Source organism: Salmo trutta, chromosome 33 (genome assembly GCF_901001165.1).
Source record: "Salmo trutta chromosome 33, fSalTru1.1, whole genome shotgun sequence".
Taxonomy (NCBI): Eukaryota; Metazoa; Chordata; class Actinopteri; order Salmoniformes; family Salmonidae; genus Salmo; species Salmo trutta.
In genome coordinates this window covers 17,991,930-18,014,288 of record NC_042989.1, presented here as the reverse complement: position 1 = coordinate 18,014,288, position 22,359 = coordinate 17,991,930, and the positions used below count along the sequence as shown (strand labels likewise).

At 43.5% G+C, this 22,359-nt stretch overlaps 2 protein-coding genes and 1 long non-coding RNA gene across 3 annotated transcripts in view; 2 read left to right on the top strand and 1 right to left on the bottom strand.

The window, feature by feature from the left end:
* The first annotated feature begins 2,615 nt into the window (after window positions 1-2,615).
* LOC115172547 (uncharacterized) lies at window positions 2,616-5,334 on the top strand. Its single transcript, XR_003871452.1, has 6 exons — window positions 2,616-2,898; window positions 3,022-3,119; window positions 3,223-3,289; window positions 3,409-3,436; window positions 3,550-3,661; window positions 3,906-5,334. It is a non-coding gene; the product is annotated as an uncharacterized LOC115172547 (long non-coding RNA).
* A 194-nt stretch (window positions 5,335-5,528) lies between these two features.
* LOC115172538 (ATP-dependent RNA helicase TDRD9) overlaps window positions 5,529-22,359 on the top strand; it is a 58,916-nt gene continuing 42,085 nt past the window's right edge. The window contains exons 1-19 of the mRNA XM_029730082.1: window positions 5,529-5,654; window positions 10,358-10,452; window positions 10,578-10,645; window positions 12,728-12,949; window positions 13,944-14,066; window positions 16,389-16,469; window positions 16,567-16,731; window positions 16,818-16,921; window positions 17,036-17,158; window positions 17,276-17,360; window positions 17,445-17,502; window positions 17,601-17,705; window positions 17,923-18,020; window positions 18,719-18,850; window positions 19,448-19,613; window positions 19,694-19,757; window positions 19,907-20,015; window positions 21,823-21,876; window positions 21,955-22,071. Coding sequence (XP_029585942.1) covers window positions 5,530-5,654; window positions 10,358-10,452; window positions 10,578-10,645; window positions 12,728-12,949; window positions 13,944-14,066; window positions 16,389-16,469; window positions 16,567-16,731; window positions 16,818-16,921; window positions 17,036-17,158; window positions 17,276-17,360; window positions 17,445-17,502; window positions 17,601-17,705; window positions 17,923-18,020; window positions 18,719-18,850; window positions 19,448-19,613; window positions 19,694-19,757; window positions 19,907-20,015; window positions 21,823-21,876; window positions 21,955-22,071 — 2,094 coding nt within the window. The 5' untranslated portion in view covers window position 5,529. The remainder of the gene's footprint in view (window positions 5,655-10,357; window positions 10,453-10,577; window positions 10,646-12,727; window positions 12,950-13,943; window positions 14,067-16,388; window positions 16,470-16,566; window positions 16,732-16,817; window positions 16,922-17,035; window positions 17,159-17,275; window positions 17,361-17,444; window positions 17,503-17,600; window positions 17,706-17,922; window positions 18,021-18,718; window positions 18,851-19,447; window positions 19,614-19,693; window positions 19,758-19,906; window positions 20,016-21,822; window positions 21,877-21,954; window positions 22,072-22,359) is intronic.
* LOC115172544 (protein RD3-like) lies at window positions 6,100-9,723 on the bottom strand. Its single transcript, XM_029730094.1, has 3 exons — window positions 9,268-9,723; window positions 8,308-8,636; window positions 6,100-7,295 (listed from the first exon to the last, which is right to left on the bottom strand). The coding sequence occupies exons 2-3, from the start codon at window positions 8,613-8,615 to the stop codon at window positions 6,932-6,934; spliced, it is 672 nt and encodes a 223-aa protein (XP_029585954.1). The 5' UTR covers window positions 8,616-8,636; window positions 9,268-9,723; the 3' UTR covers window positions 6,100-6,931.

Here is a 22,359-nt window from a genome sequence, read left to right as displayed (position 1 = left end):
TCATCTCACCCCCTCACATTTTCTCTCTCGCTCTCCTTTAGGCGGGAGTGGGAGCAGCCCCTGGAGCAGCAGCGGTCCCTGCAGGATGCCTTTGACCAGATCCAGGCCGAGTTTGAGGCAGACCAGTCAAGGCAGCAGCTAGAGGACAACCAGCAGGACATCATAGCTCAGCAGGCCCAAATCACTGTCAGTCAGCTCCTTTTTAAACCAACCAAGCCCGCTTCTCTGTTAAGGACATTCAGAGCCTACCTGTCTCATTTGTATGAAATTACAGTTTAACCTCTATGGAGGATTGAGTGTGATTCGTTTTTATTGATGAATATGTTGGTTGAATTGTAGGGATTGACAAAAGCTCTTCAGTCTGAAAGAACACACAAACCAATATGACCTCCCAGTTGAGAGAGGCTAGAGAGAGCACTTTAGAGTGAGTTGTATAAAGGCGTATTTTCTGTTTGTGCATGATGAGACCTTTTTGAAGTGTATTTTAAATGTTTTGTTGACATGTTTGATTTGTTTCTCCCCAGAGAGCTTGTTCAGAATATGGAGCAGAATGTAGTGCTAAAGAAGCAAGTGTCTGACTGGATTACACAAAACCAAAAAACAGACCTGTCCTTCATTCATTGTTATTGTTATTGTGTACATGGTGGTTAATGTAGTGTTATCACTAGTATTGTTTTTAGTTTTGTCAAATACAGTTAAACTATTTGACATAATTGGATCTTAATCTCCAATCAACTGTAATTGGCCCGGTCTTCGTTTGTATATTTACTTTGAAAGACTATGGCAAGCCTTGAACCAAATCTGACAACTGCCAATGGGACCATATCCAGCCTTGAAAAAAAGATTGAACAAGAAAAAGTAAGTCTGCTCACTTAAATTACCTGCCAGTAATTACTATTATTTGGGGATATAATTCAGTTTGCATGTATTTGATACATCTAATCTCAGAAGTCTCTTGTTTTGTGTTTGTCCTGGAGCTGATCAACCAGGCCAGGGACCTCTGCAGTAAGCTGGGCCAGAAGGATCAGGGCCTTGCCATGCTGTTTGCAGGTGTCAAGGACCTTACGGTACTGACTCAAGTCATTTGTTTACCTCTTAATTCATTATCATTTTTAACTTTTATACTTACATTTTTTTACTGTAGTTCACCAATGTATTTATTTTTTACCTGGTTTGTTCTTATAGGATATGTACAATGCTCCTTGCGCCGAGAGAGAGGAGCTCAAGGAACACAACTCCAGGATGCAAGCAGAGCTCCAGGACCTGAGAGAAGCAGCATAAAGGAAGGTAGCTTCTAATCAGAGAGGTGAGATTTGGAGTTAATTTTAAGCATAACAACTAGCGGCATCTTGAGCTTTGATGCGAGTTGCCCAGTGACGTGAGCCTACCAGACGGGCTAAATGTCTTTTTATGCTCGCTTCGAGCCAAGCAACACTGAAGCATGCATGAGAGTACCAGCTGTCCCGGACGACGGTGTGACCATGCTCTCCTTAGCCGATGTGAGCAAGACCTTTAAACAGGTCAACATTCACAAGGCCGCGGGGCCAGATGGATTACCAGGTCATGTACTCGGAGCATGTGCGGACCAACTGAAAAGTGTCTTCACTGACATTTTCAACCTCAACCCCAAGTCATAGACTGGTCTCTCTGCTACCGCATGGCAAGCGGTACCGGAGTGCCAAGTATAGGTCCAAGAGGCTCCTAAAAATCTTCTACCCCCAAGCCATAAGACTGCTGAACAATTAATCAAATGGCCAACCAGACTTTTTGCATGCCTGAATTCCACCATTATGACAACGTCTGGATGGATGTTTTGTCCTCAGGTGGAGGTGTTACAGGAGGAGTTGGTCTATGCCACTGAGGAGGTGGAGCGACTCACCAAGGTGTTAGATGAGCAGGCAGGTCTTCTCCAAGCTTCACAGGATCAGACTGCCCAGAAGGTGGCTACCACTCTCCAGGGGAAGGTACCAGGCCATTTTTTTCTATGCACATACAAGAGCCACTGAAAACAAATCAAGGGCTACAGTAGCATGGAAAATGTCAGATTTTAGACCAAACAAAATAGATCGTACAATTATCTCTACTTATTTGATTTCCCTACCTGCTTTTCACCAGTTAAAACAACAGCAAGAGGCGGTTGAGAGGACTGTCAGAGGTGAGAGTGCCAATCATGTTCCACAGTCATCCGTCATCCCTAAAGTGCTTCCACAGGTAATGGATGCTTGTGTCTGATGGTTTTCCTTCCTGTATGCTTTACTAGGGAACTCTGTCTGATCAAGAGATGGTTTAATCGCTTATCTGGTTGATTTATCTGTCGGACACCTCACACCCCCTGAAGCTTCAACCCTGACCTGACTCTGGTGGTGGAGAGCCAGGAGAAGGAGCTGGAGAGCCGACGCTCCTCCATGATGACTATGGAGGTGCCCCTCACTGAGCTTAACTATGAAAGTGTCACGAATCCCACCGAAGGTGGCTACCCTGCCTGCTCGAACGGCGCTCGACGGTCGTTGTCGCCGGCCTACTAGCCACCGCTGATCCCTTTTTCCTTTTCTGTTTGTTTAGTCTTATTGGTTGCACCTTTTCCCTATTGTGTTCTTGATTTGTGTTTATTTAAGCCTGCTTAGCCCGCCCAGGTTTGTGCGGGATTACGTTTACTGTTGTGTGTATTTTTGGATGTGCTGGCTTACGCCTTGTATTCTCTCTCCGGACTGTTTTGCCCGTTGTACTGGGTTGGTAATTTGTTTTACGCGCCCGTTGGTTTTGGCGTTGACCGTTTTGTGCCGGGAAGAATAAAGGTCGTTATACTTCACCTCTGCTCTCTGCGCCTGACTCTACCACCACTCCTAGTATCCCGTGACAAAAAGGGCCGCCAAGAACGAGGAGATCCAGAAGCTCAAGGTGTGGTTTGTTTACTGCATGTCATGATGAATGCTAAACTTCCAATCTTGAGACACTTAATTAACACATTGATATAACACATATGGTGTTTAACTAGTCTGTGATGATTTCCCACTGGGTCAGCTGAATGAGAAGGAAATGGTGCGAATGGAGATTCAAGCTGTTCTTAACGAGTTCTACGCCAAGCAGAACCAACTGGCTCAGAATGGGAACACAAATGGGTTAGTCCATTCAAATCTAATTTTTACCGATGGATTTTTGCAACCCAAGTGTTATCAGACTGTTACTTTGTGAAGTGTCTGATGTATATATTTTAATTGACAGGGATGTTTTAAATGAGGCCATTCATCAGAACGTCTTGAGAGAGCTGCAGGAGGAGAGGAGTGCAATGGTCTGTGTATCAATCACTCAACTCCCCTGTTCACCTGAAAATGTAGTTTTAATAATTTGAAAATACCATTGTTTGTAATAGGTGCTTTTTCATATTTCTTCATTTCCTTTCATTTGTAGAGAATAGTCATACTGAGGCTCAGGAAAGGTATGCAAATAACACTTTGTTCTCTTATCACACAGATTCTATGTGGAATATACTTGTGTAGTGTGTATGCAAATGTTTTTTTTCTCAGTATTTATTTTTTTGGTGTTGATTAGACTGACGAGTCAGAAATCCCTGTTGGCCCAGTCTCAGACCAGTGTCCAGGAGCTGAGGAACCACTGCCTAGAGGTGAGCCGGAAGGAGCGAGACCAGGAGTGACTGCTTCAGGTGAGAAGGGCATCAGGATCTGCTGGGGTTATTGTAATTGTATGTAGTTTTTAATAAATTAAATTATCAAATGGAATGCAGAAAATGGCAACTTGCTCTAGTTGACAGGCTGGATAATTTTATGGGAGGCATCAATCTCCATGTTGCTCCAGTCGTGGCAATGATATCAGGCGCTGTCTTAGTCCATGATTTGTTTTAAGAGGGTCCCTTTGTAGTGAATCTAGCTAATGTATGGTGATTTTAGTGAGATGTCTGAATGTCGGCAAACCTGCCCCCTACCGGTCTGAGGATAACTGCAAGCTTGTGGACCATAAGAACCATAAGCAGAGGATTGAGTACCTGGACAAGCTCAAAGAAGAACACCAAACCTCAAGTTGTAATAATCATATTTAACATTTCATCACCTGGCTGCATGTTTACTTTTTGTAAGTGTTATAGTTACCATCAAGAGACTTGGCCTCAGCAGTGAAATACTGAGGGGGCATTTCACTGCATTTATAGACAATAAGTAACAAACACAATTTTTCAAGGGAAATAAAAACCTCAGATCTGAAATGAGTATCTGAGAAAATGCTTGGAGAGATTCTCATTGGCTGCTCAACATTTCTTGTTGACTGTGAACATGTCCCCCAAACAGAAAGCCTTTTCACCCTTTTTTAAGTTGACTAATAACCGTGTTATTGCATCACATAATAGGATAAACTGGTCAGTACAGTACATTACCTGTTTGAAGTACTGTAATTCTCTAAGAAAAATGTCTTCATGTTTTTTCATATTTCTGTATGAATATATTTCTACTAGGGCTGGGAAATTCATTGTTTATATTGTGATATGTATAATTCATATTCATATCATTGGATCTTAGTATTTCACTACCTCTCTGCAGCAACTGTAGCCTCCCTGGGTCACATTCAAAGGGAGGTTGTGCCACAGGCTCAGCTGCATCTTCATATCAGATGTTCATTTCAGCAATAAGGCCCAAGGTGGTGTGGTATATGGCCAATATACCACGGCTAAACCCCTGAGGTGCCTTATTGCTATTATAAATTGGTTGCCAACATAATTGAGTGAAAATACATGTTTTATCATACCTGTGGTTTATGGTCTGATATACCTCAGCCAATCAGCATTCAGGGCTCGAACCACCCAGTTAATAATTATGGTTATATCATCATCCTTCATATTGTATTATATGAATTTTGGTGGTCCATATATCGCCCAGCCCTAGTATTTACCACAGGGGCTTTCAATCACAGATACCATATTTAGGGTAGATTGTGACATGATTGAACAACTGTTATGCTGGATGAAATATATTTTAGAACTGTAAATTGACTGTGTATACATTTAATCAGATCATCATTCATAAAGGCAAATTCTGGATGTTTTTCTAATTGATTCTGCCCTAGCAACAGATCTATTTTGTTTTTGCTAACATCTGTATCTTGTCTATTTGTATAGTTGTGTGACCAATAAAATGTGATTTTAGTTTTAATGTTAATATTTAGTCTCACCTTTGTCCTCTAAATTCGTAGAATAGGTCGGGCAGAGATAATTCCCTGTTATTGGGTCTACTGCTTTTGTATGGGTTCTGTCTACTCTTCATTACCCTAGTGATGTCTTTGTAATATGGTTTATGTTAATTATATAATCGAATAAATTAATATATTTTACTTTCTTGTTTACATTAGGAGTATGAAAGGACAGTACCCCTAGCTTCCAGATGGGATGTTTGATTCATACCTAGAGTCAGCAGGTGTACTACTGTCACGTGTCTTTGAACCAAAGACTAACTCATTTAGAATTCTACAGCAACATCCACCTTTGAAAACGTATCAGCAGTCTCTGGAGTGAACAACATATGAAACATGAAGAAAGCAATAACTGCAGAACAGATAACAGAATGGTTTACATTAGGGACCCAGTTTGCTAACATTCTAATCACGGATGAAGTTCCAAAAGAAGTAAAGTTAGAGGAGTCATCAATACAGAGGTGAGTTCAGTTGGCTAGCTAGCAAACGTTAGCTAGCAAAATGTAGATGGAATTGCTAGCTAACGTTAGCTAGCTTACACATGTCCCCTTGCACCATAGACGGTACAGTCTGCCTGTAGTAACCAGGTTTCCCTCCAACCGTTTTTATGCTATTAAAGTACGTCAGATAAAAAAATGCATTGACAGGCCAGATGGAAACAAACATTTTCGGGAAACTTCAAATCTCGAAAAAAGAAAATTTGCTAGACAAGGTGGGATATTGTTGTCTCTAAATAGAATTATGATAGAAATGTAGGTGGATTTTTTTTTTTTCACCATATCGAAGTACATTTGGAGTCACGTGAGGACGCGTGGTCCTCTCACTAGATGTATCGGGAAAAGCATGCAGTTTCAGGCTACATATTAAATACATTTAATTTTACAGAGTGGTGAAAGTGCAAGGTGATGAGTTTAATGCACATTTTAATAAATATCGAGGGTCTTATTCAGGTGACATGATCATCGATGATTGGCTGCCGCGCTTGTCCATAATCTCATAATGTAGGCTATACATGCGCTCTAGAGCACACGTGTTAATACCAGAGTGGGCACACAAGCTATATAACCCACATTCTTTTGAGAGCCATCAGTAGAGTTAAATGCGATGCAAACACATTTCACTTGTATTTTTTTAGTCGGTACTTGGGAATTGAACCACACAATGTATTTCTATGTGCACTACGTCATTACGCACAGGCTTTTAGCGGCAACAGTACTGTTTGGTAGAACAATCTGGTGGGAATCTGTTGCCAATTGGATGGAACCTAGAAACTTTCACACTTGTTGGCTGGCTAGCTAACATATGAAAGGAACTTTGCTTTAGTTAGGTACATAGCTAGCTACATACTTTTCAGTAAATATTAGCATTATTTAGCTACTACAGTAATACTAACACAGTAAAGTAGCTAACTAGCCAGGTGCCAAAATTCCTAGGAACGGGTTGATTTATTAAATCAGTGCAAATTAAGTAGCTTTCTAAATTACAGTAGTAGCTAGAGTAACTGAGTAGTCTATTGAGATGCACCCCTAGTCCAGTTAGCTAGCAGTATCTATTGTTGTATGTATGAATCTGCCCCCATGCAAGTGCTGGTCCAGGGCTAGATTTTGTTGCAGTCCCATTAATTAAAATGAATCTGTAACATATTTTTTTAAGATGACAACTCTTTCAGTCATGACCTAACAAGGATAGAAGCTAGTAAGGTCATGAGTTGGGTACTACTTTACCAGCCCACCCGCTCTCACAGTGGGGTGCTGTAGGCCTGTGTGGAGTTGTGTGGCACTGGGTAGTAGTAGGGGAGGTCCCAGACCCTATGGGCAGTGAAAGGATAAGAGCCTCTCATGGTACGGTCCACATAGCCAGAGATGGTTGGGATCTCTTCTCTCTGGGGCTCACCACAGTTGGGCACAGTAGGTGTGACAAATCCCTGCTTCATTTGGTATCGGTTGGTCCAGGCCTCCATTGGCCCAAGCAGTTCTGGCTGCGGAATGTGATCCTCCTCTTCTTCCCCTTCCTCTTTGTTGAGGAAGTCTCTCAGCACCTGCTTGAAGACGTACACCAGTTCCCAGGGCAGGATCTTGTTGCTGGCCAGCACGTCACGGAACCTGAGAATGAGATAGTGGGTTAATAAACTATTTAACTATTATCCATAATAATGCAACTGTTTGGGCTTTCAATTATCCATTAGGCCTAGCTGACCAAATGATGCTGAAACTATTTCATCAAAGTATCATGTATTGTGTGAGGTGATAAGGCTGAGGTCGTATTTATGCGTCCGCTCCAATCTCTAGTTGTCAGGAGGACATTTTGCAAAGAAGACAAAATAAATGCAGTGAAAGAGTCACACCAAATAATATTCCCGGAATAATCGGGCGATCTTGTTATTGTTGTGATGTGATTATGCAAACAGCCACCCCTGAAGAGGAGTGGAACAACATTCCACAGGCCACAATCATCAGCCTGATCAACTCTATGTGAAGGAGATGTTACTCTGCATGAGGCAAATGGTGGTCGCAACAGATACTGACTGGTTTTCTGACCCACGCCCGTACCTTTAAAAACAAAGTAATCTGTGAAATCCATAGAGTAGGGCCTAATTAATATTTCAATTGACTGATTTCCTTATATGAACTGTACCTCAATAAAATCTTTGAAATTGTTGCATTTTCATTTTTGTTCAGTATAATTTACATTCATTTTTACTAGACCCATGGTGGATTTAAAGGTTATTTAAAGTATGATTCCTCAGTTAGCCCCTCAGAAATACCAAATTCAGTCTGTTCATACAAATGTCACCATCACTGTAAAATGTTGGGGTTTGTGTTTTTATTTTAATAGGGATATGATACTGCTAATGGAAAGCTCTTTCCCTGTGGGTTGTTTTTGCTGTGCTCAGCCCCATAGGGTCCCCTTCACCTTTGCATGATCACACCCCATGTAACCTACTTCTGTGACAATAACACAAAGTGGCTTCCCTGGCAGCTTTGCTCTACCCCCCTCTCTTTGAGACTCTTGTCTCTTTTGCCTATTGTCATCCTGGTGTGGGGGCAGTGGCTATTTTGGACACATTTTGCTAATATGAAAAGGGTACTGAATGAAGAGTGGTGTACGATGTACCTGGATAGCACCGTAGCGGTGTGCATAGGGTGGATCTGGGCACACAAGTGCTCCAGCTGGCGGTGCTCCGATGCGGGGATCAGTGTGCGTAACCTGGGGTAGCTCTGGAGCCAGTGGGGGTATCCCGTGGTGTTGTGGGCCAGCTTGTGTTCCTGCTCCACCTCCCGCGCCATGCACTCCCTTTCCTCCACGTGCCACAGCAGCTCCCTGATCAGTGTGCAGCTGGGTGACACCGCTGTGGAAGCCCCCTCATCCTGCGCCTTTTCTCTTTCAGCACGCGACCATTTCATCCAGCTGAACAGGGGCATGGCGGAGGAGTGCTGTGGTTACTGCAATGAGAAGAGAAAAAAAGTATTTTACATCTGAAGCAAAAGTATTGACACTGCTGCCACGAGTGACATGGAATAACCCCCTGTTCTCCCGAAGTCTGTTTTAACAGAACAATTCAAAGGATTGCAATTGTACTATTGACTGATCTGCACTCGTTGAAGACTCACCTTTTTTGAAAGTGAGAAATGGATCACCTCCACACAAGCTGATCCCTGGTCCCTGACTCTCTGTCATCATCAGTGTTTGATTTGCCTTCAGTGGCATTCTCACTCAGGTGAGGATGCCCAGGTGTGGGTGTGTAGTAATCTCCTCAGACTGATTGTTCTCTCTGTACCTCACACCTGAGCTACACACAGATTTGACAGCCTGGGGTCACAGGTCATGCTACGTGAACAGAGCACGCAGTGCTGTATACTTGGCAGCAATGTCTTAAAGCACAAGAAAAATAGTTTGTTTTGTTATTAAACCTGCCTGTCCTAGCTAATTTCTTCAAATAATGCAATTGAGATTCCTGATTCGTGCCTATTGTCTAGATGAGTGCTTTTTTTATTGTTGGAACTTTCTGATCATTGCAAATAGCCTATGTAATGAGAAAAGAGGAAAAAAAGCCATTGCATGGTTGATACTTACTGTTGAATGCTGCAATGATGAGCCAGATGTAGACAGAGTGATCTAGAGAGATCAACGCAGGCGTCTCACAGAGTACCATCTCCAGGACTCTGTCTCCATGGGTCTGTCCGTGAGGTCTCCATTCTCTGGTTCTGACTGGACTCTGCTATCTGTCTGTAAGCAAACAAATGGTCCTCTTTCTCCTCTCTATACTGCGTAATTGTCCTCTTCACTCGTCCCTGTTCTCCTGCCCTCTGAACTGTTTCCAGCAGAGTTACTCACTGTTCTCCTCTGACTCAGTGCTGTCTCCTCTCCTTTCACCTCACTCTCCTTTGTGCTGCTTTGTTGTAAGGTCAGCTGCTTTGTGGTTAGATGCTGAAGTGCGTGTGTAAGTCAGTCAACGCGTGTGCATATAAATGTGTGTGAGCTGCTCCCAGCTCTGACAGTGTGTCTGCCTGCTGTGTAGATAAAGTCCTCCTCTTGCCCAGAGAGAAGCTGAGATGACTGGGACTGCTCTTCCTGCCACACTGCCCCAGGCCTGACTGGCCCAGCCACGGAATGAGAGGAGTGGGAGAGATGAAGGGGAGGGCGAGCAAGAGACAGAGGAATGTTAGAAACCGAGCAAGTAGTGAAAGGGGGATTTCAGTGGAGAGGGAGGGTGATGTGAGGGGAGAAGGTAGTTCAGAAAGAGCAAGGGGGAGAACTATTTGACTTGACGAAGACTAATTAGCATTATTCACATAGCGTTACTTATTCACAGTGACAAAGCCACATTATCACCACTCACTACTAGTGTGCTTGCTGAGACAAAACACGCGTGTTTTTTCCAAGCCATTTTCAGACTGGATTCTTCACACGTCTGTTGCCCTGGAGATAGCTTTGGTTTGTGTATTTGAATATGAGCCGAATGTGAAGAGCCTGTTGCTGTTTAATAGTAGACCAATGGGGGGCGCTTTGTTTGACCTACCTTTTTTCCGTTTGATGCTTAATTGCTTGTGTGTGTGTGTTTACACTGAAATGTCAGGCTTTTGATTTGACACATATATATATATATATATATATATATATATATATATATATATATATATATATATTTTTTTTTTCTTTATAGCCCTGCAAAAGCTCCCCAACAGCAGGGCAGTCCAAAGAGGGATGACTCAGATCTGGGACTGAGGAACAAGACAGGAAAGCCTGACTTTTTGGCGAGTGAGTTACACATTTATATAATCTTCTAATTAATTTGGCTTCCAATTGGATGCCTTTTGTTCCTCAACGATGAAGAAAGCCATTGAGCAAACCTTTCTGTGTTACCTCAATCTCTCCAACTCTAGGTGTACCTCCACCTCCATTGGCCACTTATGAGTACCCCAGCTTGCCCATCACAAAAAATAGACAGGAGGTAAAATAGTTTAGTAGCCTCATGCACACATTCAAACTGACACACACATGCATGCTTTTGTTCCTCCTGCCATGCCAGGACATTTTCAGGTCATAGACTTGGTCATGAGCAACAGTTCCTCAGGTCATAACACTACTCAAGGTTTTACAGTGTGCTTCAGATGAGCTCTGATTCTATCTGATGGAGCCATGAGCGCAACGAGAGGGGGAATAGCCCACTGAATGTCTTCATGTGCACACAAGTAGGGCCATTAGTGAAGAGATGTGTGTTTCAGACTTTCATTTGATATTCAGATTCTCATGTAAAAGTCTACAAGAGCAACATTTGAATGTTTTAATGTTATTGTGACTGTGAATATAAAAAACAGATTAGAATACTTTATTAAATACTATAATTTAGATTGTTGAATCATACACTGCTCAAAAAAATTAAGGGAACACTTAAACAAAACATCCTAGATCTAAATTAAATAAATAATCTTATTAAATACTTTTTTCTTCACATAGTTGAATGTGCTGACAACAAAATCACACAAAAATAATCAATGGAAATCCAATTTATCAACCCATGGAGGTCTGGATTTGGAGTCACACTCAAAATTAAAGTGGAAAACCACACTACAGGCTGATCCAACTTTGATGGAATGTCCTTAAAACAAGTCAAAATGAGGCTCAGTAGTGTGTGTGGCCTCCAAGTGCCTGTATGACCTCAATACAACGCCTGGGCATGCTCCTGATGAGGTGGCGGATGGTCTCCTGAGGGTTCTCCTCCCAGACCTGGACTAAAGCATCCGCCAACTCCTGGACAGTCTGTGGTGCAACGTGGCGTTGGTGGATGGAGCGAGACATGATGTCCCAGATGTGCTCAATTGGATTCAGGTCTGGGGAACGGGCGGGCCAGTCCATAGCATCAATGACTTCATCTTGCAGGAACTGCTGACACACTCCAGCCACATGAGGTCTAGCATTGTCTTGCATTTGGAGGGACCCAGGGCCAACCGCACCAGCATATGGTCTCACAAGGGGTCTGAGGATCTCATTTCGGTACCTAATGGCAGTCAGGCTACCTCTGGCGAGCACAGAGGGCTGTGCGGCCCCCCAAAGAAATGCCACCCCACACCATGACTGACCCACTGCCAAACCGGTCATGCTGGAGGATGTTGCAGGCAGCAGAACGTTCTCCACGGCGTCTCCAGACTCTGTCACGTCTGTCACATGTGCTCAGTGTGAACCTGCTTTCATCTGTGAAGAGCACAGGGCGCCAGTGGTGAATTTGCCAATCTTGGTGTTCTCTGGCAAATGCCAAACGTCCTGCACGGTGTTGGGCTGTAAGCACAACCCCCACCTGTGGACGTCGGGCCCTCATACCACCCTCATGGAGTCTGTTTCTGACCGTTTGAGCAGACACATGCACATTTGTGGCCTGCTGGAAATCATTTTGCAGGGCTCTGGCAGTGCTTCTCCTGCTCCTCCTTGCACAAAGGCGGAGGTAGCGGACCTGCTGCTGGGTTGTTGCCCTCCTACGGCCTCCTCCACGTCTCCTGATGTACTGGCCTGTCTCCTGGTAGCGCCTCCATGCTCTGGACACTACGCTGACAGACACAGCAAACCTTCTTGCCACAGCTCGCATTGATGTGCCATCCTGGATGAGCTGCACTACCTGAACCACTTGTGTGGGTTGTAGACTCCGTCTCATGCTACCACTAGAGTGAAAGCACCGCCAGCATTCAAAAGTGACCAAAACATCAGCCAGGAAGCATAGGAACTGAGACGTGGTCTGTGGTCACCACCTGCAGAACCACTCCTTTATTGGGGGTGTCTTGCTTATTGCCTATAATTTCCACCTGTTGTCTATTCCATTTGGACAACAGCATGTGAAATGTATTGTCAATCAGTGTTGCTTCCTAAGTGGACAGTTTGATTTCACAGAAGTGTGATTGACTTGGAGTTACATTGTGTTGTTTAAGTGTTCCCTTTATTTTTTTGAGCAGTGTATATTGTGTTCATCTTTAAATGGCTACAATATGTTCTTTCATTCCCTCTACTGAGTTTGATGTGCAGTTCTGTGTTTGTGTATTTCCAGCTCATCTCTCTGATTGAAAACAACTCAGTGGTGATCATCCGTGGAGCCACAGGCAGTGGGAAGACTACCCTGCTGCCCCAGTTCATCCTGGACTACTACAGCGAGAAGAATGCCCCTTGTAACCTCGTGGTCACCCAGCCTCGCAAAATAGGCGCCAGCAGCATCGCCCGATGGGTCGCCAGAGAGCGCAAGTGCACCCTGGGTAGTCTGGTTGGATACCAGGTTAGTGACACAGACACCTTGTTGATGATACCATATAAATATATCCCAAAAAACACATGACCATGCGTAGTATGTTACAAAGTCTGATTTGCGTGCACATCCCTTCGTGGAAAGAAGATGGAGAAAAAGGTGCAAGAAAACAGAATTGAGTGTTCATGCTTCATAACAAGGGGCAGTGTATTGAGTCTTGCATCTCCAGCGATATTATTACCCCTTGATGAAGCTCCGTACAAAAAGGCCATTTGAAGTTTCTCTTGCAGAGGGAGGAGTGGGGTGGACACTTCCATGCTGGACTGTTTCCAGGCTGCCTAGTTGCTCTGTTTCCAGCTCTGAAACAGGAGACACAGTCTAGTTATAACTCCCTGGTCCTCCTCTGTCTGCTCTGCTGCGGTTTGCAGAAGCGGTGATGTCACTGTTAGGCAGACAGTGAGTGAGGAGTGAGACAGTGATGGGCTGACCTGATGAACACCTAAGTGCTTGAATCCGGGCCTTGAGGATGTATGGAGAGTAACAGAGCATTATCCACTTTCACAGTGACCTTCCCATGACACTCCTGCCATGAGGGAGGGCTGTTTTTGTACATTCCTCTGAGCATCGGCTTTGTCTGACTGTCCTAAGGGTAGTGTGATGGATGTGTACAGTGCTTTCTATCTCTGTCTTTCGTTTCTTCCTGAGAGTTTAGTGAAAGTCTTGCCTGAGTTTGTACTTGGATTTGAGTAGCAGGACATAAGAGCGAACTCCTCAGGGAGAAGAAATGTTAGGATGGGCAATTTGTCTGATATCTGAGAGTTTGTGTGCTGAATTTGTGTGCTGAATTTGTTGTGGAGGTGAGTTGTTCAACAGAATGTTTGACATCACATAGCTAGATAGATAGATAAATACCTACAGCTAAAGTAGATTTAGAATCCTCACGTCTGCCTTTAGGCTTTAATGGTCTGTGTATTTCTGTGTTTATGTGCTTGTGTGTGAAAATGTATTTCTCTGTTTGTTTCAGGTGGGCCTGGAGAAGATGGTCACTGAACACACAAGACTCATCTACATGACCACTGGGGTGCTGCTGCAGAAACTGGTCGGAGCAAAGAGTCTGACTGAGTACTCCCACATCTTCATAGATGAGGTAACTGACACTCAGACTGGTCATCATTTCAAAGTAGTCATTTTGACTTTGATATCAGGTTTAGTATCACGATACTAAAACGATACCAAAAAAAAGGTATATTAGCCAAAGTCACAAAATGGCACTTGATCCAGACAGATAAACTAATCTACTGCTCTGTTCAATCATTGGGCATCTTTTGAGTTCAATTTCATAAAAAAAAATGTATGTCAACATTTTTCAGAGATGGCCATGTATTAGTTAGTTAAACAATCATACAATCAATTTCACTTTGTTTTTACCAATCTAACTACTTAACAACTTAATGGTAATCAGTTATTTCAATGGTAAATCTCTATTGATAAACTGGGTAAATCAAGATGTATCCTAGGCCTATTCACAATACAGGTGAATGCATATTCAATAGGAGTTTTTGAGCTTGTTTTGGCTGATGTCACCTGTACCCCCATGAAAATCTTTTTCACTTCCATTTTGGACTCATTTTATTGTACTGATCAACAACATTTGCATAGAACTGTCAGAGCCCTATTCACACACGCTTAGGCAATAGATCATCTTTGGCTGATGGAGAGATGTGACGGAGAGACCAATTTAAGTGAATTAATAAAGTTTTTGGTGGCAATCAGCTTTGAAATCAGCATATTTAGCTTTATGGTTTGCATATTATAAACAAAGTACAAGGGTAATGAATTGATGTTAGCTTCAGCTGTAAGCTAGCAATGAAAGTCTTACCATAGATTTTTAAGACAATTTAAGTAAATACTGTAACTAGGCCACTCAGGAACATTCAATGTTGTCTTGGTAAGAAACTTGGTAAGCAATATATATTTGGCCTTGTTTTAGGCAATTGTCCTGCTGAAATATGAATTTGTCTCCCAGTGTCTGTTGGAAAGCAGGCTGAACCATGTTTTCCTCTGGGATTTGCCTGTGCTTAGCTCTATTCCATTTCCTTTTATCCCCCAAATAACTCCCTAGTCCTTGACGATGACAAGCATACCCAAAACATGGTGCAGCCACCGTCATGCTTGAAAAAAGGAAGAGTAATGTGTTGTTGGATTTGCCCCAAACATAACGCTTTGTATTCAGGACAAAAAGTTGTCTTCTCCAAATGTTTTGCAGTATTACTTCAGTGCCTTATTGTAAACAGGATATAGGTTTTGGAATATTTTTTATTCTGTACTGGCTTCCTTCTTTTCACTCTGTCATTTAGGTTAGTATTGTGGAGTAAGTACAATGTTGTTGATCCATCCTCAGTTTTCTCCTATCACAGCCATTAAACTCTAATTGTTTTAAATTCACCATTGTCCTGATGGTGAAACCCTAATCGGTTTCCTTCCTCCGCCAGGCAATGGAGTTAGGAAGGACGCCTGTATCTTTGTAGTGACTGGTTGTATTGATACACCATCCAAAGTGTAATTAATACCTTCACCATGCTCAAAGGGATATTCAATGTCTGCTCTTTTGTGTTTACCCATCTACCAATTGGTGCCCTTCTTTGTGAGGCATTGGAAAACTCCCTGGTCTTTGTGGTTGAATCCGTGCTTGAAATTCACTCCTCGACTGAGGGACCTTACAATTATCTGTATGTGTGGGGTACAGAGATGGGGTAGTAATTTAAAAATCATGTTAAACACTATTATTGCACACAGAGTCCATGCAACTTATTATGTGACTTGTTAAGTATATTTTTACTCCTTCATTTATTTAGGCTTGACATAACAAAGGGGTTGAATACTGATTGACTCAACACATTTCAACTTTTCATCTTTTATTAATATGTAAAATTGTCAAAAAAACATTTCTACTTACACATGGGTTATTGTGTGGAGGCCAGTGGCAAACAATCTAAATGTAATCCATTTGAAATTAAGGCTGTAACGCAACAAAATGTGGAAAAAGTCAAGGGGAGTGAATACTTTCTGAGGGCACTGTATAAAGAGAAGTATCTTACTGCATTGTAAAGTGTTCTGTGCAGCATGAGTGGGGAGCTAACATGAGGCAAACCCCGACTCCCAGTGCAGGCTACTAGTAATGAGTAAGTGGAGCAGGTATGGTGCGCGCCTCTGCTAAAAGGGGACATCGGCTGCGCTGATAGACAGAGTTTGTGAGACACATTTGACAGTACCGAAAGTAACAACAATTCTAGACACTATTTCAAAGTAGTCTACAGATATGAGTTGACTGGTAATGATGATGTCCTATCTGGCGTACATTGTGTCTCTTAGTACCCAGTAACATCATTCTAGCTGAAGGTGAGTAACATCTTTTTACCATGGCAGAGGATGAGCCAGTCAGTAAGCAGGGTGGTTCTGTATGTTTCAGGTCCATGAGCGGACAGAGGAGCTGGACTTCCTTCTGTTGGTTGTGAGGAAGCTCCTCCATTCCAACTCTCGCTTCATCAAGGTGAGCCCATGCTTCTCATCTCAGCATTCACCACCATGTGATCCTAAACCGTACTGACTGAACAGACACACACCGCCTCCCTTCCCCCTTTATGCAGGTCATCCTCATGTCAGCCACCATCAACTGCAGGGAGTTTGCAGAGTACTTTGGCACCCCTATCCGCAGCCAGATGAACCCAGCCTATGTGTTTGAGGTGGAGGGGGCTCCCTACGCCATCGAGGAGTTCTACCTGGATGACCTCTGCAGCCTGATTCCCTACAGAGTGAGAGGGGGAGCGCCAAGCCTAGTCTGGGGATGTAGCTGGTACTCATGGTTTAGACTAACCTAACACTGTCTATTAACTATCAGGTGGATACCCGCCGTCCAGATGACCCTTACATCACTGTGGAGATGTACAACGTGGCTGTCAGCCTTATCCAGAGCTTTGACGAGCTAGAGGCCAAAGATCAGAGGTGAGGGGTCAACCGCTTTACTCTTCATCTTAGCTCGCTTGATAAATAAACCATTCGTTCACTATTTATTAATTACCGTTGACTTAGTTGTCCTGGTGTGTTTGTATATCTCAGCAGTAGGACTGCGAGGGAGGGAGGCCTGTCTCTGCCAGACCGGGGCAGTGTGCTGGTGTTCCTCCCTGGTCTGGGTGAGATCCACTACATGCAGGAGGCTTTGTCCAAGCTGGTGCGCAAGAGGTGGGTGCTGTGTTTGTACATGTGCACTTTCAATGGTGGCGTCTCAGGAGCGTGACTATGGTAGAGTGTCCGGTGCATAGTAGAAACTTGATGGGGCTGTTATGGTGTATGTTTCAGGCTGCAGGTGTACCCTCTCCACTCCTCTGTCACTCTGGAGGAGCAGAATGGGGTGTTTCTGGTGCCTGTCCCAGGATACAGGAAGGTAACTATCGCACCACAACCCAGTCTACTGAATAGGACTTCTAGAACGCAAAGTGTTTTTGATGTTTTGTCTCTGTCTCAACAGATCATCCTCTCCACCAACATTGCAGAGAGCTCTGTTACGGTCCCAGATGTCAAATATGGTGTGTTTTCATAATGTTTACAGACCTTCCTTGCTATATGTTCTGCCGTACTGTATTCACTCCACATGTCTGAGTTTGTGACGTATTCCTGTTGACAGTGATTGATTTCTGTCTGGCACGACACATGGTCTGTGACAAAGAGACCCGTTACCAGTCCCTCCGCCTCACCTGGGCCTCCAAGACCAACTGCAACCAGCGTAGAGGTACAGGACAGCAGGGTTTCTGGGGGCCCCCCCTGGGTGCACATTTTGGTTTTTGCCCTAGCACTACACAGCTGATTCAAATAATCAAAGCTTGATGATGAGTTGGTTATTTGAATCTGCTGTGTAGTGCTAGGGCAAAAACCAAAATGTGCACCCAGGGGGAGAATTAGAATTGCCACTGAGGATTTGTGACTCACGTCTCTTCTGTCCCTCTCAGGCAGGGCTGGGCGAGTGTCTAAGGGCTACTGTTACCGGCTGGTGACCAAGGAGTTCTGGAGGAATGAGATCCCAGACTATGTGGTTCCTGAGATGGTGGTAAGAGAGTCGAACATTAAGTCAGCCATGATGGCAAAGAACCAAGCTCATAACTATGATCGACAGTATGATGTTTAACAACTGCAAAGTTGATGGATTTATTTGTTGATGTATTGATGCACTGTATGTGATTACTGAAAGACTAGGCATGCTACTCTACTAGACCTACATTGAGTGTACAAAACATTAGGAACACCTGCTTTTTCCATGACTGACCAGGTGAAAGTTATGATTCCTTATTAATGTCACTTGTTAAATCCACTTCAATCAGTGTAGATGAAGGGGAGGAGACACTTGAGACATGGATTGTGTTTTTGTGTCATTCAGAGGGTGAATGGGCAAGACAAAATAATTAAGTGCCTTTGAACGGGGTATGGTAGTAGGTGCCAGACGCACCGGTTTGTGTCAAGAACTGCAACGCTGCTGGATTTTTCACGCTCAACAGTTTCCCGTGTGTATCAAGAATGGTCCCACCACCCAAAGCACATCCAGCCAACTTGAAACAACTGTGGGAAGCATTGGAATCAACATGGGCCAGCATCCCTGTTTAATGCTTTCGACACCTTGTAGAGTCCATGCCCTGACAAATTCAGGCTGTTCTGAGGGCAAAATGGGGTGCAACTCAATATTAGGAAGGTGTTCCTAAAGTTTTGTACACTCAGTGTATGAAACTTATATTTTATTCTGACTATTCCCAGCGTGCCCCCCTGGCCAACATCATGCTGAAGGTGAAGCTTCTGGACATGGGGGACCCCCGCTCCCTCCTCTCCACTGCTCTCTCACCCCCCCACCTCAATGACATTGAGAGGACCATACTCCAGCTCAAAGAGGTACTTCACTGTGGACCTTATCACAAACAACCATTGATGTCATTGGATTCCTGTATTTGTGGAGAGGTTTCCAATAAGAATCTTAGATACAACGTTGCTGAACACCCAAATCTGTCACTGTGTGTTTGTGATGTTGCAGTGGTTTCCTAACATTGGTTCTGCTGTGTCAGGACCTCTACGTCAGCTAGCATCAGCTCTGTCAGGGGTGTTTGTGTGTGTGTTTGTCAGCTGTGACTTAGCGGGGCGTAAAGCTAGCATTAGCTCTGTCAGGGGTGTTTGTGTGTGTGTTTGTCAGCTGTGACTTAGCGGGGCGTAAAGCTAGCATTAGCTCTGTCAGGGGTGTTTGTGTGTGTGTTTGTCAGCTTGATTTAGCGTGGTGTAAAGTGTTTTGATTAAGTCTGTGTATGTGCTGTGGATGGGCTCTTTAGCTGGAAGGATTGATGGACAGAGCCATTTTTGTATTTTTTATTACTATTTTTGACTGTGTGTGATGGTTAAGTATTCTTGTAGTCAGTTGTTATTATTGAGGTAATGATAATTGTCATGACGTGTGTGTGTGTGTGTGTGTGTGTGTGTGTGTGTGTGTGTGAGGTGTAGATGGGTGCACTGTCTGTGGGGAACGATGGTCAAGGCCAGAAGCGTTTTGATGGAGAGCTGACGTTTCTGGGTCGGATCCTGGCTCACCTGCCTGTGGACCTGCACCTAGGGAAGATGATCGTGCTCGGCCACGTCTTTGGCTGTCTGGAGGAGTGCCTCATCATAGGTCAGTGGGGTCTGTTGTTTCTGTTTTGTCTGTAGGTGTGTGTTCAGGCCACGACTCCTCAACCTGTCTCTCTCCCTTAGCCGCCTCTCTGTCACTGAAGAGCTTCTTTGCCATGCCCTCCCTGCAGCAGCTGGCAGGATACAGGTGAGTCAGCACTTGAAAATGTATTTTCTCTCATACAGCAAAAAATATATAATTACACTTCTACAATATCTACCTCGTCCCTGCCATTTGAGTTATTGTCTGCTGTAAGACTGTCATCCCTGTCCTCTCTTAAATGTTTGAATATTCAGAAGCAAGCTGTCGTTCGCACACGGTGTGCAGAGTGATTCGATTGCTTTTGTCAACGCATTCAAGGCTTGGCACACGTCCAGAAGCAAAGGAGAGTTGAGGCACCCAAAGGTGAGAACATTTACAGTTGAAGTTGGAAGTTTACATACACTTAGGTTGGAGTCATTAAAACTCGTTTTTCAACCATTCCCCAAATTTCTTGTTAACAAACTATAGTTTTGGCAAGTCGGTTAGGACATCTACTTTGTGCATGACACAAGTAATTTTTCCAACAATTGTTTACAGACAGGTTATTTCACTTATAATTCACTATCACAATTCCAGTGGGTCAGAAGTTTACATACACTAAGTTGACTGTGCCTTTAAACAGCTTGGAAAATTCCAGAAAATGATGTCATGGCTTTAGAAGCTTCTGATAGGCTAATTGACATCATTTGAGTCAATTGGAGGTTTACCTGTGGATGTTTTTCAAGGCCTACCTTGAACTCAGTGCCTCTTTGCTTGACATCATGGGAAAATCAAAATAAATCAACCAAGACCTCAGAAAAACAATTGTAGACCTCCACAAGTCTGGTTCATCCTTGGGAGAAATTTCCAATTGCCTGAAGGTACCACGTTCATCTGTTCAAACAATAGTATGCAAGTATAAACACCATGGGACCGTTCAGCTGTCATACAGCTCAGGAAGGAGACGCGTTCTGTCTCTTAGAGATGAACGTACTTCGGTGCGAAAAGTGCAAATCAATCCCAAAACAATAGCAAAGGACCTTGTGAAGATGCTGGAGGAAACGGGTACAAAATTATCTATAGCCACAGTAAAACGAGTCCTATATTGACATAACCTGAAAGGCCGCTTAGCAAGGAAGAAGCCACTGCTCCAAACCCGCCATAAAAAAAAAACAGACTACAGTTTGCAACTGCACATGGGGACAAAGATTGTACTTTTTGGAGAAATGTCCTCTGGTCTGATGAAACAAAAATAGAACTGTTTGGCCATAATAACTATCATTATGTTTGCAGGAAAAAGGGGGAGGCTTGCAAGCCGAAGAACATCATCCCAACCGTGAAGCACGGGGGTGGCAGCATCATGTTGTGGGGGTGCTTTGCTGCAGGAGGGACTGGTGCACTTCACAAAATAGATGGCATCATGAGGGAGGAAAATTATGTGGATATATTGAAGCAACATCTCAGGACATCAGTCAGGAAGTTAAAGCTTGGTCGCGAATGAGTCTTCCAAATGGACAATGACTCCAAGCATACTTCCAAAGTTGTGGCAAAATGGCTTAAGGACATAAAAGTCAATGTATTGGAGTGGCCATCTCAAAGCACTGACCTCAATCCCATAGAAAATTTGTCGGCAGAACTGAAAAAGTGTGTGCGAGCAAGGAGGCCTATAAACCTGACTCCGTTACACCAGCTTTGTCAGGAGGAATGGGTCAAAATTCACCCAACTTATTGTGGGAAGCTTGTGGAAGGCTTCCAGAAATGTTTAACCCAAGTTAAACAACTCAAAGGCAATGCTACCAAATACGAATTGAGTTTGTGAACTTCTGACCCACTGGGAATGTGATGAAAGAAATAAAAGCTGAAATAAATAATTATCTCTAGTATTATTCTGACATTTCACATTCTTAAAATAAAGTGGTGATCCTAACTGACCTAAGACAGGGAATTGTTACTAGGATTAAATGTCAGGAATTGTGAAAGGTGTATGTAAACTTACGACTTCAACTGTAGATCGTTATGTTACATCAATTAACTTTAAACATGGATAATACATAGACGTGTATGTAATAAAGGAGGTTCCTAAAGACATTAGACAAAGGTCCAGTATCTTGCTGAGTAAGGTGTGTGTGTGTGTGTGTGTGTGTGTGTGTGTGTGTGTGTGTGTGTGTGTGTGTGTTTTTCTTCCTGCCAGTCCGAGCTGGAGTGGGGCAAGGAGAACTGCATCCAGATCAAGAGGATCAGAGAGGTATAGAGACCAGCATTTCACGAAACACACCAGGTGACCCCAGTCTCTGACCTGACCCTGCCTCTCTGTGACCCCCAGGTGGCCGAGCTCTATGAGGACCTGAAGGAGAGAGTGTCCCAGTTCAACATGCATGTGATTGAGAACCCAGCGCCAATGGACTACTCCAGCCTTCACAAGCAGAGGTTCATCCTGCAGGTGAGACTTAGGCACATGCCAGTATTCTGGAGCTCTACACCTTAATTCCAACGTAAAGCTATATGGTTATTATTATGACACTATAATATTATCTGTTGTACCTATCCCTGCTATTCAGAATATCATTCGGCAGTGCAAACACTGTAGCCCCTGTCTATTTGATTGAATTTCCTCTTCTCTTTATACAGTGCCTTCAGAAAGTATTCATACCCCTTGACTTATTCCACATTTTGTGTTACAGCCTGAATTGGAAATTGATTAAATCGATTTTTTTTTTCAGCCATCTAC